We start from the raw sequence: 16363 nt of genomic DNA on the forward strand, positions 1-16363 counted from the left end.
AACAAAAAAAAAAAAAAAAAAAAAAAAAAAAGACTACTTATCTATTTAGACAGTGTTGTGACGTAGACTGGGCTGACCTCAAACTCCTGCCTCAGCCTCCAGAGGGCGGGGATTACAGGGGTGTGCCATTATGTCCAGTGGAATCTTGTTTTAAACAAGTACTCAGGTTGTTCTTACCCTCAGGGAAGTTTAGGAGGTAGAGTTGTTAGACCTCACAAAACAAGTGGAAACCAACTCTGCATGTGCTCCCCGCATCCCGTACTGCTCTTGGAACACCTGTACCTGGGGGGTTGCTCCCACCTGAGCTACAGTGGAAGGCTTCAGTTACAGCAGGGAGAAGGGGAGACAACCCTCTGGGTAGCAGAGGGTTTTAAACTGGGAAGTCTGACTTGGACGTCAGCCCTGGCTTAGTCACTTGCTACTGTGTGCTGCTGGGCAAGTTAATGAAACTCTCTGGCCTGTTTCCTGGATGCCACATCTGATCCTCCATGTAGAGACTGCTGAAAGGGTTCAGTGAGATCTCAAGTTTCACAAGTAGATGTTGATGTTAGTAGAGGAGGGTGGGAGTCTGATCTTCACAGTATTCATGAAGGACAGGAGGGAGAAGAGGTTGGGGAGGACTACATGATGTTGGCAGGAGTTGCTTTTGGCATGGAAATCAAAGGTCCCTGGAGGTGATGGGTCTGGGAGGTGGGACCAGCTGCCCTGTCTTCCTCCCTTCTCCCCACTGCCAAAGACCTGTGGCCTGAGGCCGGACTGAGTATTTCCAGCAACAGTGCAAGCTCATTAAGGTACTGTATTAGTGTTTATTGATGGTAATGACCTTCAGGTTCCTAATGACCTTGAGAATGTTCACACTCCCCAAAGTTCTATTTCTGCTGTCACAAAAGAGGGAGATTTTCCTACTTGGGTTAAGAGTGGGGCTCTCGGCCCACTCTGTGACCTCTCAGAAGAAAAGCCCTCTCTTCCCCTTCAGTCTGGGGGGGTACCTGATGGGAGAGTGCTGGGCTAACTCGGAGCCATACTGATCTCTCTCAACACATCAGCTCACTGAATACTGAGGCTGTGCTAGAAACCACTTTACAGAGGGAAAATGAAGCCCACGCTCACTGCCCGCTAAGTGTTAACCTGTTAACATTTCTTGGGATCCTGAAGCCCTGTCCCGCCCAGCCCCACCTACCGTGGGCAACCCCTCGTGGGAAGTGAGGAAGCATGAGGGTATGGGGCAGCCCTCCCGGAAGACCTGGGTTTCTTCGGCTCCAGTGTGTGGGTGTACAAGCGTGCACGTGTGCTCACACGTGCGCCCTCTAGCTGGGTGAGGCGGAACTGCCGGGAGTTCGAGTCCAGCCCTGCGGAATGCCAGCGCCACCATTCCTTGGCTGAGTCAGGTAAGTGGCCTGCCCTCTCTTAACCTCTGTTGGCGGCTCTGAAGGCCGGACAGGGACGCACCGGCCTCACCTGGTGGTGCATACAAGTCTAAACGTGAATGGCCCGGCCGGATAGGCTGCAGATGTCCTTGCTTTGTGTAATGTAGTACAGAGGGTCCGAGCCCACCAATCCTCAGGGCCTCTTTCTCGCTGGTCCCCACGAGCTTCAGTTTTGAGTTGGGAAACCAGTCCCCTAGTTCTTCTCCAGGCCAAGAGTCGGCCAAGAACTTCCCTTCTCCTCCCTGGTCTTGGCTTCCGGATGCAGATACTGCGCTTTCCCCTTGCGCCGGGCCCGGAGGCAGACAGCCCTTCAAGAGACTAAGCACCTAATCGCCTGGGTAGAGAGGGATCCTAGATGGTGAGCTCGCTGTGAGTGGAGGATGCAACCTGGCTCAGCTCCGGAGGCCTTGATGCCCGGGGCAGGGATGGCGGGGGTTCCCCAATGTCCTTTTTTGCCCTCCCGGGGTCGCTTCCTCACCTGGGCATGGTTGCCGCAGCAGCTGGACAACGGTGACATTGGTGAGGATGACGTCTCGTCTCGACATGGCCTCCTATGGTATCATGGCCTGGCTACCCCGGGACCCGAGATGTAACTGAGGTGCGGGGCGCCAGGGCAGCTGAGTCTGCAGCTTCTCACTGAGGCGTCAGAAAGCCCCGTGACGTCACAGAGGAGGCGATGCGCAGGCTGGGAGGGCCCGGGTTCCCCGCCACAGCCCCATGCCTGGACGCAGGTGACCGCTAGTGCTAAGCCTCCCACTTGCACCTAGAATGGAATCTACTTGTCTATGCGGGTGCTCATAAATCTTTTACCTCCGCTGTCTCCATGTTGTTCCCAATCTCTGGAGAGTTACCCGTGCTATTTTCCTTTTCCTTGGAAACAGGTCTTCCCTTGGCTGCTTCTTGGTTTCTTCCTATGCCATCCTTTAAGACTCCCCAGATAAATTTCCTAGCTTTCTCAGCGACTATTTGCCTTCATCCCCACCCACCTTCATCTTTTACTCATCTTTCAGGAAAGCTTTCTCTCACTTACCCATCCTGGCTGAGGTTCCAGTGTGCAGAATTACTTCAGAGCCTGACAAGGAAGGCTGAGGCAAGAGCATCACTTGAACCCGGGTGTTAGAGGCCAGCCTGGGCAACAGAGCAGGACCTCATCTCAAAAACAGACAAGCCACCCTGCCCAATCCCAAACAAACAGCCCAAACTACTTTCGAGCTGTCCTTTCCTTGTTTTATTTTGCCCCTAGCCATCTGGTTTACTCTCGTGTCTTCTTGCCAATTGTCTCTGCCACTAGACCCTAACACCAGAACAGCAGGGACCTCGTCTGTCTTTGTCATTTCTATATCCTGTTGACTAGAACAGTGTCTGGCACTTAGAAGGTGTTTGCTCAATAAATAATAGAGGCCTACCCTTGAGATACTGAATAATTCTGTTCCAGATCACTGCAAGAAGGCAAATATTGCAATAAAGTAGGTCATACAAATTTTTGGTCTCTCAGTGCAAAACGAAGTTAGGCTTACAGTGTATTTATTGTAAGTGTGCAAAAGCAGTATGTATAAAAACACTAATTTTTTTTTTTTTTTTTTTTTTTTTTTGTACTGGGGATCGAACTCAGGCCCTTATGCTTGTGAAGCAAGTGCTGGAACCACTGAGCTAAATCCCTGGCCCAAAACAATATATATTTTTTTAAGATGGGTTCTTGCTGCGTTACCCAGACTGGCCTCAAACTTGGCTTTCATCCTCAGCACTATAAGAAACAAAACAAAATAATTAAGGCATTATTGCTAAAAATTGCTAGTGGGTGTCTAGTTCCAGCTACTTGGAAACCTCAGGCAGAAGGATCATTTGAGCCCACAGGTTTGAAACCAATCTGGGCATCGTAGCCAGATCCCATTTCTAAACAAACAAAACCAATAATTCTAAGGATTATCTGAGCTATTAGAAAACGGCATCAAAAGACTTAGCCAAAGCAGGGTTACCACAAAGCTTCAAATGTGAAAAAAAAAAAAAAAAAAGCAATATACATGAAGCACGGTAAAGGAAAGCACAGTAAATGAAATTTGCCTGTATTCAAGTGAATAAATAAATATCGCCTCTAAGAGTTCCTTCTGCTCCCCAGGCTTATAGAAGCCACCAAATTGGTATCTTCTCACAGCACCCTGTTCCTTTCCTTGTAGCTTTTCCTGCAATGTGTCACAACCTGGTTGTTGGTCACTGGTGCCCTGTGTCTGCCATGGGCTCTAAGCCCACCATAGGATGGGTACTTGGACCCATTTTGTTCACCACTGTGCCTCCAGTTCCCAGTACAGGGACTTTCAGGAAATGTTTGTGAAAGAAGCAGGTGGACAAACGGTAGCTTCCTCTAACGCCCTGGTGTGAGGGCTTGTTTTAACATGAGTGGCTCACAGGAAGGCACCTTTGCTTATAGGGCCAGTTGACACATAGCTGTGACCAAGATTTAGGGGTGTGGGAATTTGTGCCATAGGAGTCACCACCCCAGAGAGAGAGGTGGAAGGAAGTATAAAGTCACAGGATGACATAACCTCTTATTTCCCCAAATGTCCATGGGAACTCAGTTTGCTGAAGCTTTCCTGCCTAGATGGCCTGGGAGAAGTGGGATTGCAAATAATCTGGAGGAAAATGAGGTGATTTCAATGAGCCAAGGCCAAAAAAACAGATGGCTAATCAAACAAAGTGGGCAGATTTTAACATGCACAATCAAGGAGGAAAAAAATAAAAGGCATAAACAAAACGAGGCATGAAAAGGGATTGATTTCATAAAAGCGTATTTGAAAATTTAGATGCAATTGAAAATTTTTTTCAAAATTATAAATGGCCAAGCTGAGCATGGTGGTATACACCTGTAATTCCAGTAGTCTGGGAGGCTGATGCAGGAGAATCTTAAGTTCAAGCCCAATCATGGTAATTTAGTGAGGTCTGGCCTAAAAAAAAAATTCTTCTTAAAGGGGCGTGTGAAGGCCTTGGATTCAATCCCCCACCCTCACCCCATATTAAAACATGTTAAGAAGAAACAGTAAATCTGACCTGGCCAATAACAAGAGAAGAAATAGATTATGTTATGTCCTCCCAAAGCCTGGTTCAGATCCACATAGTTTTACGGGCAGCCCTGCCAAAGCACCGGGAACAGATATTCACCTTTCTATATAAACTGCAGCGGATCCTAACTAGAGCTGGGAAGCCCAGTGGCAGATGCCATTCGAAGAGGGCTCTGGGTAGGGCACTTACTGTGAGGCTGTTTGATGGAAAAGCCATTGTATGTATGTACCCTGCACCTGCTCTGGCATCCCCGGGGACAGTCACTACTGAAACTTCCTCCATTCACTCTAGCTAAACAGCGCAACCATGTTACCAAAAGCAACCAAGGCCCATGACATAAGAAGGGACGATCCCAGGCCAATCTCAGTTTTAGATACAGATGCCAATGTCCCAAACCACATAGTAGCAAAGGGGAACAGAGAGACTTAAGAGAGAAGGATTGGGGGTGGGGATGGAGGAAGGGCAGAGAAAAGATGGAATGCATTCCGAAAGGAGAATCCCTACTTCTCAAATTGGGGCTGCTTAGAACCCTGAAGTTCATCACCTACTCTTCCTTGCCTGGCCACCTCTTGCTTGGCCTTGGACATTCCATCATTTAGGTACTAGATGGGGGTGGGAGAGCCACACCTAGGGTTACCCAGAGATCTGCTTTTGTCACAGGAGCATGACACCGAGAAATAGATCTGATGAGCTCAAGCTTGTAGAGGTGGCCCAATTAGTCACCTCTATTTGCAGAGCTCCGAGAAGGTCTCCAGCCTGGGATGCCTGGTTCTGGGTGGAGCCAACTGTCCAGGATCTGGGGTGGAACCTTGGGTCCTATGAGGAGAGTGGGCCTGGTGCCCTGGTTGGAGCAAAGCCTGAAAACAAGTGCAGACTCTTGCCACATCTGGGCACCCACACACATAACTCTGCCACCCCCACCAGCCCACACCCTGCACATTCCTTTGTGCCTTCCCTTCCCACCAACAAACCCATTTCCACCCCCAGGATCAAATCCCGTGTATCTTTCACCCCATGCCCAAAACTCTACCCACCCACTAGCTCATCTAAACCAGCTTCCAGGCAGATATGCTGCTGCAGACCTAGCACCCACCACTTGCCCTTCCTTCTAATGTCCCTCTTGGCCAAACTTCCATCCATTTTCCCCTCCAACCAGAGCCAATAAGTCAACACGTGGGGCTTCAGATCAGGGTTTATGAGGCCCCAGGGGAGAAGGGCAGTAAGGAAGAGCTCCTGACCCCAACCCCAGTGCTGGCTGACAGCTCCTGCTGTCCCAGGTCCTTGGCCCCTCCCTGGGGCTGCCTTAACCGGATTTTCAGGAGACACTGCGTCTCAGCTCATGGCAATCACCGCCAGCGCTTGCCCAAGGGCTGGGAGTCAAGAGGACTGGGTTCCATGGTGACAATGTGATCTTGACTCTAACTCTCCACATGGGACTCTGCTGCTATAGGGACCCAGACTCCCTTCTCTCCAGCACACAGTGAGGCTGAGGCTCAGGCTTGGACTCTTCTCTCTTGGCTTCTTCTAATCCTCTCATGTGTTCCATCTGTAACTATTCACTGGGCCCCAGACAATGTTCTAGAAGCTGGGGATACAGCAGTGCCTCACATAGATAAAGGCCCTGTCCTTTGGAAGTTTAAAATTTGGAGGTGAGACACAATAAGAAATAGAGTTGGTTTTAGATCATAGTACATACTGTACAAACAAATGGATAATATAACAGAGGGTAACTAATCCCATGTCACTCTCAGGGGTTGCTCAGGGAAGGTTTTTTGGAGAAGATGACATCGGAACCAAGTACAGAATAAGAGGAGCCTGTCATGTGAGGTTCTGGTTTCTGAATTCTAGGCAGAGACAAGGGCATGTGCAAAGGCAGTGTAGTAGCAATTTGGATAATATGTGGTTGAGGAACAGATGCAATGCTACAATGCCTGTGTGGCTAGAGCAGAGTACATGAGAATAGGAGTGGGATCCACAAGAGCAAGGTCTAATGACTCCCCAACTCTCCTGGAGTTCTTTCCTCCCTCTGACCATGCCTCGCATCTTTCCAGACTCTCATTGCTAGGGAAACTGGAGCTGAGGTCTCTCAGAGGAGTAATATGGCTGCAGGATCACAGGGTCCCAGGTCTGGCAGGTGGTTGGAGGTGGATTTGTTAAAAGAGGAGGCTTAGACCATGGGTCAAGAATGAGAAGAGGAGGTGGTGGGCAGGCAGACACCCTTCTCTCAGGTGGAGGGCCTCAGAGGGGCAAGGAGCAAAGATGCTAGGGCTCTTCTCTATGGATGACTCACACTCTCTTCTTCTTCATTGCCCAACACCAAATCTCCCTGGGAAATACCTCCTTGACTGCCTCATAGGCGGAGTTGAGTCATGGGGGTGGAGAAGAAGCTGGATAAATAGCAGTCTTGCTTCCCAGGCTCCTCTCTGCATTCTCCCCATTTTCCCAACAACATGCATCCTGCCAGTTTAGTCAGCTCCTGCTGCCTCCTCCTGCTGCTGGGGGCCATGCCTGGATGGGCAACCAAGGATGACCCTATTGAGAGGGTCATTGAAGGGATCAACCGAGGGCTGAGCAATGCAGAGAGAGAAGTGGGCAAGGCCCTGGAAGGCATCAATAATGGAATCACTCAAGCTGGAAGGGAAGTGGAGAAAGTTTTCAATGGACTTAGCAACATGGGGAGCCAGGCCGGCAAGGAGGTGGAAAAGGGCATCAACCACGGCTTGGACAAGGTAGCCCATGGGACCAACAGTGGCATCGGACACACAGGAAAGGAAGCGGAGAAACTTGTCCATGGGGTCAACCACGCGTCTGGACAGGTTGGGAAGGAGGCAGACAAAATAATCCATCATGGGGTCCATTCTGGGGTCAACCACGCGGGAAGTGAAGCAGGGAGGTTTGGTCAGGGAGCCCACCATGTTGCAGGGCAGTCTGGGAAGGAAGCTGGGAGGTTTGGCCAAGGGGGCCACCATGTTTTTGGTCAGGCTGGGAAGGAGGGAGAGAAATTTGGTCAAGGGGTCCACCATGCTTTTGATCAAACTGGAAAGGAGGCACATAAGTTAGGTCAAGGGGGCCACCATGTTTTTGGTCAGGCTGGGAAGGAGGGAGAGAAATTTGGTCAAGGGGTCCACCATGCTTTTGATCAAACTGGAAAGGAGGCACATAAGTTAGGTCAAGGGGGCCACCATGTTTTTGGTCAGGCTGGGAAGGAGGGAGAGAAATTTGGTCAAGGGGTCCACCATGCTTTTGATCAAACTGGAAAGGAGGCACATAAGTTTGGTCAAGGGGTCCACCATGCTTTTGATCAGGCTGGAAAGGAGGCACATAAGTTTGGTCAAGGGGGCCACCATGTTTTTAGTCAGGCTGGGAAGGAGGGAGAGAAATTTGGTCAAGGGGTCCACCATGCTTTTGATCAAACTGGAAAGGAGGCACATAAGTTAAGTCAAGGGGGCCACCATGTTTTTGGTCAGGCTGGGAAGGAGGGAGAGAAATTTGGTCAAGGGGTCCACCATGCTTTCGATCAAACTGGAAAGGAGGCACATAAGTTAGGTCAAGGGGGCCACCATGTTTTTGGCCAGGCTGGGAAGGAGGGAGAGAAATTTGGTCAAGGGGTCCACCATGCTTTTGATCAAACTGGAAAGGAGGCACATAAGTTTGGTCAAGGGGGCCACCATGTTTTTGGTCAGGCTGGGAAGGAGGGAGAGAAATTTGGTCAAGGGGTCCACCATGCTTTTGATCAGGCTGGAAAGGAGGCACATAAGTTTGGTCAAGGGGGCCACCATGTTTTCGGTCAGGCTGGAAAAAATGGAGGGAAGTTAGGTCAAGGGGTCCACTATGTCGCAGGTCAGGCTGGGAATGAGGCAGAGAGCTTTGGTCAAGGAGCCCACCATGCTGTGGGTCAGGCTGAAAATGAGGCAGAGAAGTTTGTTCAAGGAGCCCACCATGCTTTTGGTCAGGCTGGGAAGGAGGCAGAGAAGTTTAGTCAAGGAGCCCACTATGCTGCAGGTCAGGCTGGGAAGGAGGCAGAGAAGTTTGGTCAAGGGGTCCACTATGCTGCGGGTCAGGCTGGCACAGAGGGAGAGAAATTTGGCCAGGGGTTTCACCATGCTGTGGGTCAGGCTGGGAATGAGGCAGAAAAATTTGGTCAAGGAGCTCACCATGCATTTGGTCAGGCTGGGAAGGCGGCAGAGAAGTTTGGTCAAGGAGTTCATTATGCTGCTGGTCAGGCTGGCACAGAGGGAGAGAAGTTTGGCCAGGGGATTCACCATGCTGTGAGTCAGGCTGGGAATGAGGCAGAAAAATTTGGTCAAGGAGCTCACCATGCATTTGGTCAGGCTGGGAAAGAGGGAGAAAAAATGATCCAAGGGGCCCAACCTGAACTTAGCCATGCTGCAAAGGAGGCACAACAGTTTGGCCATGATACTCAGTATGTTGCAGGGCAGGCTGAGAAAGAGGGAGGCAAGGTAATCCGTGGTATCCAACCTGGGGTCAACCAGGCTGGGAAGGAGGTAGAGCACTTTGGCCAGGGAGTTCACCATGCCATTGAACAGGCCGGAAAGGAGGCGGACAAAGTGGCTCAAGGGTTCCATGCTGGGGTCAACCAGGCCGGGAAGGAGGCAGAGAAATATGGCCAAGCGGTCAACTACGCTGCGGGCCAGGCCGGCAAGGAGGCGGAGAAACTTGGCCAAGGTGTCCACCATGCTGCTGGCCAGGCCGGGAAGGATGTGGACAGGTTGCAGCAGGATGTTCATAATGGGGTCAACCAAGCCAGCAAGGAGGCCACCCGGCTGCTGAATGTAGGTGAACAGGGGTGGGGAAACTGGGGAGAAGGGACTGGGAGGGAGAGGTTAAACCCTTGGGACATTTGGGCAGTCCATGTTGTCTTCATTGGTCAGAGAAGCTGGGGAACCCACATAACTGTGTTTCCCTTCTTCCTTCTTTTACTAAGGACCTGTTAAGTAGGTCAGATAAATTAAGATATCTTATCAGCAAAATCTACCTCAGATGTCTAGAAGGTGCCTAGTCCCACCTTTAGGAAATTGCCCTCCAGTTGAAGGGATCTAAAGTGAACAACATGTAGTCTTTCTTAGAAATAGGAAACAGTTCTCAAATCAGGTCTCTCAACTGCAGACAGAATGATTGTTGAGAACAACCAGTGTAAGAGTGAGCATGAAGAATTGCTTTTGGAGATGAGCTTCTTTGTGTTTAATCTTTGTAACAATCCTCTAAAGTGGTTGGGAGGAGGATGCTGACTCCCCGATGCTCAGATAAGAGGATTGGTTAAGGTCAAGTGGTGAGTGCTTAGTTGGAGAATTATAGGTTGTGGTTCTTCCTCTTCCTCTACACTGCCTGATCAAGGGAGGCTTTCTGTTACTCGTTTTATATAGGGGGAACAGATATTAGGGACTAGGAGAGCAGTACCATTCACAAAACAATAGGCATCAAGGAGGAGCTTGGGGGATAGCAGAAGGCTGTCCCCCAGTCCCCCATTTTCCAGTCTACAAGAGCAGTCACTGGATTAACACATTGTGACAATATCTTGAGGACTGGCCCAGGCCTCAAAGCTCAGAGCCACATCTTCTGGCAGGCAGGGAGCCAGAGAGGGGTGGGTGGGGAGGAAGTGCCAGTGTAGAAAGAGGGCCCTGAGTCGGACCACCTGAGTGGAAGCTGGGGAGGGGGGTTTGAGGTGGGATATGAGACAAAAAGAGCAGCAGGGGTTGGAGTGCAGCTGAGAGACACGGCTGAGCAAAGGGGTGAGGTCAAGGAGGGCATCGGGCTGAGGTAGGGTTGAGGCTAGAATGTGTAGAGGGTTGATCTGAGGTCAGAGCCGAGGGTAAACCACAGTCCTGGTATTTGCATGGGCTTTCTGGGTTTCCCTTCCCGTTAGGCCCCTCAGTGATTGGGAGTGTTTCCTCAAGGCCCAAGTAAAAGGGGTTCACAAAAGGCCGGTCAACAGGAGGCAGGCACCCTTCCCATCTCTCACACATCTCCTACAGCAGTGTGGGCTTTGGGTTTTCTCTGTGGACAGAGAGTGAGGACAGGATGCAGGCTCCGCCTGTGCTTCCCACCCCACCCCCAACCACCCTAAAGGGGAGCAGTTACTGGGTAAAAGGAACCTGGAGACCCTTGAGGGTGGAGCGGGTGGTGATGACTGCCTTGGCTTTGTCCACAGGGCTCTCAGCACAGCGGGCATACCGGCCAGCACGGAGGAATCGGAACCACCCCATTAACATCTGGAGTAAGTCTTCTGGGCATAGCATGGGCCTGGTAGGGGGATGGAGGCCCCTTGGAGTGGGTGGTGGTGGGGTAGCAGCTGGCGACTGACCTTTTCTCCTTGAATTCCAGGCCTCGGTCAACAAGCCTTTCATCAACTTCTTGGGTCTGTGGAGGGTAAGTGCCTGTATGGTTTCTACTTTCTGCTCTTTGTCCGGAGAGATGGTGTTCCATCCCTTTCCCGTGGCTTGTTTGGGGACAGCTTCCCTTTGGGCAGACTTGGTCTCGACAGAGACATCCAACCTGTTCTGGCTGCTCCTCCCCTTCATCGCCTGCTCTGGCTTTCAGCTTGTGGGTTCATTCCATTCCCACTGAGGCAAACACAGCTGGTAGAAACAACCTTCAGGGCACTTAAGTATCTGGGAGCCAGAGAGGGAGGGACTGCTGACGCTATCTCTCCACACACCCTCGTGGGACCCGCCATCTCTCCTTGGATTCCCAGGAGCTGGCTGGCTCCCCTCCCTTTCTGCCCTCCTGGGATCAGCTCTGTGTCCCCATCCCTGCTGCCTTGTGTCAGTGTGCTGGGCAGTGCGTGCTCGGAGCTCCGTCTTTTCCCCATCTGAGAGGATAAGGTTCTGGGGAATCCTGGTCTTAACTCTGGGCCCAAAGTCCTGTCTCTACCTTTGTACTTAGTACATCTACAGCCTGAGATGGGGACTCAGGGCTGAAGGCATGTGACAGTCCCATTCTAGCCCAGGCTACGGGGGTGGCAGAGGGTCCTCAGAAGCAAAATGACAGAGGTCCTTGCTTTCCACAGAGACCCCCTGCCCCACTAATTGGGAGGGCCGGCTCTTTATTCGCCCCACATGAGGTGCCACTGTCCTGAAGGTAGTCCCTAGAACACAAGCAGTTCCTGGGCCAGAGGAGCCCGTCTCCTCCTCACTCCTTGATGGGCTCAGGTCTGGGGTTCCTCATGGCTGGGCACTCTGCATTCACTCCCTCTCCTCTCTTCCAGAACGTCGCCAACATCATGCCCTGAACTGATGCCCTGGCACAGTAGTGTTCCTGTTGTCCTCCAGTTGAAATGGCCTGAGGGACTGGGGGTGGGGGAGAGGTTCCCGGAGTACCTTAAGAAGATATACTGAGATTTGTGAATAAATGTGACCTACTATTTTCTCTCATCACGGTCCACTGTGCTCCACAAAGAGGGATGAGAGTGGAGGAAGTGGGGGCTTGCATCTTCTCTTCTTGTTCTCTGCTGCACAAGATGGATTGAGGTGGAGATCTCAAGCTGATCGCTCAAAGAGGGCAGTTCAGGGAAAAAGCCACACTTTGCCAGTGTGCAAAGTTTGTGCTCAGCATTCGGAAGAGCACCCATACAGGAAAAAGCCACTGTTGGTCAGTGGTGGGGACGTAGGGCACCAGGGAGAGGATGGGGGTGCCTAGGTGGAGACCAAGGGGGCAGCATCCTCATTGAGGGGGTGTGGTAACCAAAGAAAAATAGCTTGTTTTTATTGTGTAAGGAAGATGTGCTGAACGCTTTACATGAATGACATAATTGAATTCTCCCAACCACTCAGTTAAGTAAGAGGTACTGTTACTGGCAACATTTTATAGGGAGGCACGTGGAGGCTTGCAGGGCTGGGAAATGAGACCAAGTCTGCATGATCATTTCAGGGAGGGAGAGAACTATGAATGCTATTCTGTTTGGCATCATAGGGATAAGGAGAGAGGACAGAGACACATGGGAGAGGTTCTGAGGAAGGGGAGGAAGGCAGAAGGCTCAGGCAGGAGACACACTGGTGACAAGAGGAGAGCCTCTTCAGCGGTGACCGAATGGAGACACAGAAGGCCCAGTTTTCAGATCCAAAGCCCAGATTCAAAGGCCAGAGGAGTCATGAGAGCGACCACTGTGTACTGAGCACTTAAGAGACTAATCCTGTGTGAAGCCACTTGTAACCCCTTAAGACTTCGGTAATTTAAAAGCATAAGTCCTTTAATCAGCCCCACTGTCTGAGGAAGGAAACTGAGGCTCAGTGGGGCAAGGGCACAAGCCATGAGAAGGTAACAGGCCTGAACCTGGTTCCCAGTCTGCTGCCAGAGTCCTGCCTCTCACACTTGTCACCCAAATCTCTACCACTTCCCAAGCACTGGCAGGGTGCCAGCATCCTGCATTCCCATCAGGAACAAGTGCCAGGGGGCAGCTTATTCCTCCCTCCTCCAGGGGCTATAATTTCCTCCTCTATAAGGGTGGTGAGGTATCTGCCAGTATGGACTGCAATCATTGCTTCCAGCTTCCAAATTCCATCGATCCTGGGGCTAAAAATAAGAGGTAGTGTTCTGGCCTTTGGAAAATTTGGCTGTTCAGGGAGATGGCATGTAAACAGAATATGAAAACAAATACAAAACAATGTGTCAATAAGACAGCTAAAGGACAAATAGGGAGAGGAAGGATCTGCATTTATATAATAAAGTCCTTGAAACTTTATATTCACTGGCTTTTCCTTATTTTGTAGAACACCATCATTTTATTTTGTCTGTTCCTTCCCTGCCCACAATACTTTATTTTGAAAATGTTTCGAAAGTGCCAGAAAGATGAGTTTTACAGTGCACAGCTGCATTTTCACCACTTAGATTCTACCATAAGTATTTTATTACACTTGCTTGATCACACATCTATACATCTAGCCACCTATTGGTACATTTTAGATGCCTTTCAACGTGAATTGCAGACCTCTCTTTTCCATACTTTACTAAACAGAACAATTCTTTCACAGCAGACACTTGCTGAGGGTCTGTTCTCTCCTGGACTCTGGTTCATACACATTGGAGAAGGGCCGGCGATGTAGTTCAGTGGCACTGCACCTGCCTGGAAAGTGTAAGGTCCTGAGTTCGATCCCCTGTACCAGGAAGAAAAAATTCATATAAACTGGAGGAGCCCTACCTGAAGGAATGCTACAGTGCCTGCTTTTGCAAAGGCAGTATCAAAGAGAGCTCATTTTTTATGAAGTAAAAGTTTTTATTGACTTTATTTATATGTACTTTTTGCGGGGGCTGGGTTTGTTTGGAGAGGAGTTATATTCTCAAAGTACCAAAGAGATAGGAGATAATTCATTATGCTTATGCATGCTTATGTGCAGGGCTCAATCCTAGGAAGCTTCTGGAAAAGTAGGGCTTTGAACTGGCTTTGAAGGGTAAAGGAAATACTAGGGCCCTCTCCTGCCTAGAGGGCTTTCTGCTGTCCCCTCTGCTGGGAATTCTTCCCATATCTCTGTCCCCATAGCTCTCTGTCCCCCAGAACAGCTCCTCCTTCCTCTTTAGGTCATAGCTACTATGACTCTTCAGCCTGAACATCAGTCTTACCTGTCATTATCTCTCATCGCACCCTAATCTTGTCCTTCATGTTGCTTATGATAATTCATAATCATGTCATGAACATTATTTAACATTAATTCCCCTCATTAGACTAAGAGGTTGAAGAGGTGAGGTCAAGTCAGGCAAAAATGTCTGGTATTTGAGCAGAGGGCTTGGGCAGCCTTGGGAAAGGCCATGGAATAAGAATGATCAAGAAGTAGGCTGCTTTTCTGAGAAGGGTGGAGCAAGGCTAGGGAGCAGCAGAGAGGAAGGACCAGTTTCTGCAGATGTGGAAGAACAGGGAGAGGAGTTTGGGTGGGACTCTCAGGACTATTTTTTGCCAGGTGCTTACTGAATCAGTGCTAAGCACTTATAGACATGATTCATCCAGCCTTACAGCCGCCCCATGAGGTAGGTACCATGATTATCCCTCACAGATGATGGAACTGAGGCTTTTGGAAAAGGGAGAGAGTTGCCCAAGGCCACCTAGCTAGAGAGGTGGCAGAGCTCATTCAAGAGTACTTCCTGATAGTAATCTTCATTAGTGAGGTGCCTGACTGACCTGTGAGCCTCAGCAAAGGGAAAGAGATTCCTCTAGAACTGGTCCTCTTTACAAATAGGTCTCTGCATTTGGCCTTTTCAGGACACTTGCATACATGTGTGTCAAAGTTAAATGGCTCCCAAGAAAGCATTCTGAGGGTACCAATACACCTAGCACTGCCAGGAGCACACACTGCATCCTTCTGTGTGCCAAGCACTTCCCTGAGCTCTTCGCATGTACATACTAAAGCTGGTGATCCTCGGGTTCACCCATGTTTACAGACAAGGAAACTGTTACACAGGTGCGTGAAGCTCACACTAGGAAATAGTGAAGCTGAACTTGAACTTAGGCTCCAGGAGAAGTACTGTGAATATGGTGAGTTTGCTGGTGCCGGTTTGATCCCATAAAGAGAACACAAACATCAGTCCAATTCAAGGCCTTTTCTTCTCCTGGTACTCAGAGTTTAGACTCCATTCTCTCCCTGAAGCCTCCTCCTTGGTTTCTGTATTTTCCAGACTTCCATGTTTTGTACCTTAAAGGGACTGTTAATATCTGCCTCAAAAATCAAAACATTCATTCAAAGAACCAGCTCTTAAATTCACTTATTCTTCACATTTTCTTTTGTTTGGTCTCCATGTCATTGATTTCCACTTTGGTTTTTACGATTTCCTTCCTAGTACTGAGTTGGAGTTTGGACTGTTCTTGCTTCTTTAGGACCGTAAAGTGCATCATTAGGTTGTTTATTTGAACTCTCTCTTTCTTTTTCCCTAATGTGAGCATTCACAGCAACAAACTTCCCTCATAGGACAGCTTTCTTTGTGTCCCATAGGTTCTGGTATGTTGTGTTGGCATTAGCATTTGGTTTCAGGAATTGTTAAATTTCTTCCTTGACTTATTCTGTGACCCAGTGAGTACTTAGGAGTGTGCTATTTAATGTCCAGGTATCTGCAAAATTTCTGCAGTTTCTTTTGCAATTGATTTAGTTTGTGTACTATGGTCTGATAATATACCTGAGATAATTTCAATTCTTTTCTATTTATTTAAGCAGGCTTTATAACTAGTAGGTGATCTATTTTGGACAAAGTTTCAATTTACTGCTGAAAGAATGCGTACTCTGCTGTAGTATGATAAAACACTCTACAGATATCTATTAAGTCCATTTATTTGAAAATGTGGTTCAGCTCTGGTATTTCTTTACTTGGTTGATCTTCTATTTGTAAAAGTGGGGGACTGAAGTCCCCTACTATGATTATGTTGGTGTTTATTTGATCTTTTATGTCCAGTAGTATTTGTTTATGAAGGTAGGCATGCCAGTGTGTGGGGTAAATATATTTAAAATTATTATCTCTTCCTGTTGTTTTTTCCCTTCATTAATATGTAATGATCTTCTTTGCCTGTGCTGATCAGGCATGAAATTCATTTTGTCTGAGAATAAGATTGCTACCCTTGTTTGCTTTCAGGGTATTGGTGCATGGACAACTATTTTCCAGACTCTTGATTTTTATTCTATGAATTTTATTTTGAATTAGATGTGCCTCTTGTATGAAACAAACTGTTGAGATGGTTTATTGTTTTGTTTAGATTTTTGTTTTTTTTGAGACAGGGTATCATTATGTAGTTTGGGCTGGCCTTGAACTCATGATGTAGCCCAGGCTGGCCTGGAACTCTTGGTGATCCTCCTGCCTCAGCCTCCTGAGTGCTGGGATGGATTATAGGCATGAGCCATGTCACCTAGCTTGATTTTGGGGTTTTTTTAAATCCAGTCTTTCAATCTGTG

General features: G+C 48.9%; 2 protein-coding genes across 4 annotated transcripts in view; one reads left to right on the forward strand and one right to left on the reverse strand.

Moving 5' to 3' along the window:
- Gapdhs (glyceraldehyde-3-phosphate dehydrogenase, spermatogenic) overlaps window positions 1-2091 on the reverse strand; it is a 10588-nt gene extending 8497 nt beyond the window's left edge. Inside the window, exon 1 of the mRNA XM_010626348.2 lies at window positions 1906-2091. Within this exon, the coding sequence (XP_010624650.1) occupies window positions 1906-1972 (67 nt within the window). The 5' untranslated portion in view covers window positions 1973-2091. The remainder of the gene's footprint in view (window positions 1-1905) is intronic.
- Sbsn (suprabasin) lies at window positions 887-11850 on the forward strand. 3 transcript variants are annotated; one of them, XM_010626349.1, is made up of 5 exons: window positions 6923-7595; window positions 8298-9274; window positions 10651-10716; window positions 10824-10868; window positions 11707-11850. In XM_010626349.1, the coding sequence occupies exons 1-5, from the start codon at window positions 6932-6934 to the stop codon at window positions 11728-11730; spliced, it is 1776 nt and encodes a 591-aa protein (XP_010624651.1). In that variant the 5' UTR covers window positions 6923-6931; the 3' UTR covers window positions 11731-11850. The 3 variants fall into 3 exon arrangements, 2 of the variants coding, with proteins under 2 accessions (XP_010624651.1, XP_010624652.1); XM_010626350.1 differs by having other exon boundaries at window positions 6923-7297; window positions 9029-9274; XR_780656.1 differs by lacking the exons at window positions 6923-7595; window positions 8298-9274; window positions 11707-11850 and adding an exon at window positions 887-1388 and having other exon boundaries at window positions 10824-10833.
- The last annotated feature ends 4513 nt before the right edge of the window (window positions 11851-16363 follow it).

This window comes from Fukomys damarensis, unplaced genomic scaffold (assembly GCF_012274545.1).
Source record: "Fukomys damarensis isolate Sample0158 unplaced genomic scaffold, DMR_v1.0_HiC HiC_scaffold_19, whole genome shotgun sequence".
In the NCBI taxonomy this organism is placed as follows: domain Eukaryota; kingdom Metazoa; phylum Chordata; class Mammalia; order Rodentia; family Bathyergidae; genus Fukomys; species Fukomys damarensis.

What these genes read in the sequence shown, in the direction of transcription:
- Sbsn (XM_010626349.1), top strand. Translation starts at nt 6,932, where the DNA reads ATGCATCCTGCCAGTTTAGTCAGCTCCTGCTGCCTCCTCCTGCTGCTG. An exon ending in GAAGGAGGGAGAGAAATTTG is followed by an intron (nt 7,596 to 8,297) that starts GTCAAGGGGTCC and finishes GAGGGAAGTTAG; the next exon opens with GTCAAGGGGTCCACTATGTC. An exon ending in ACTTCTTGGGTCTGTGGAGG is followed by an intron (nt 10,869 to 11,706) that starts GTAAGTGCCTGT and finishes CCTCTCTTCCAG; the next exon opens with AACGTCGCCAACATCATGCC.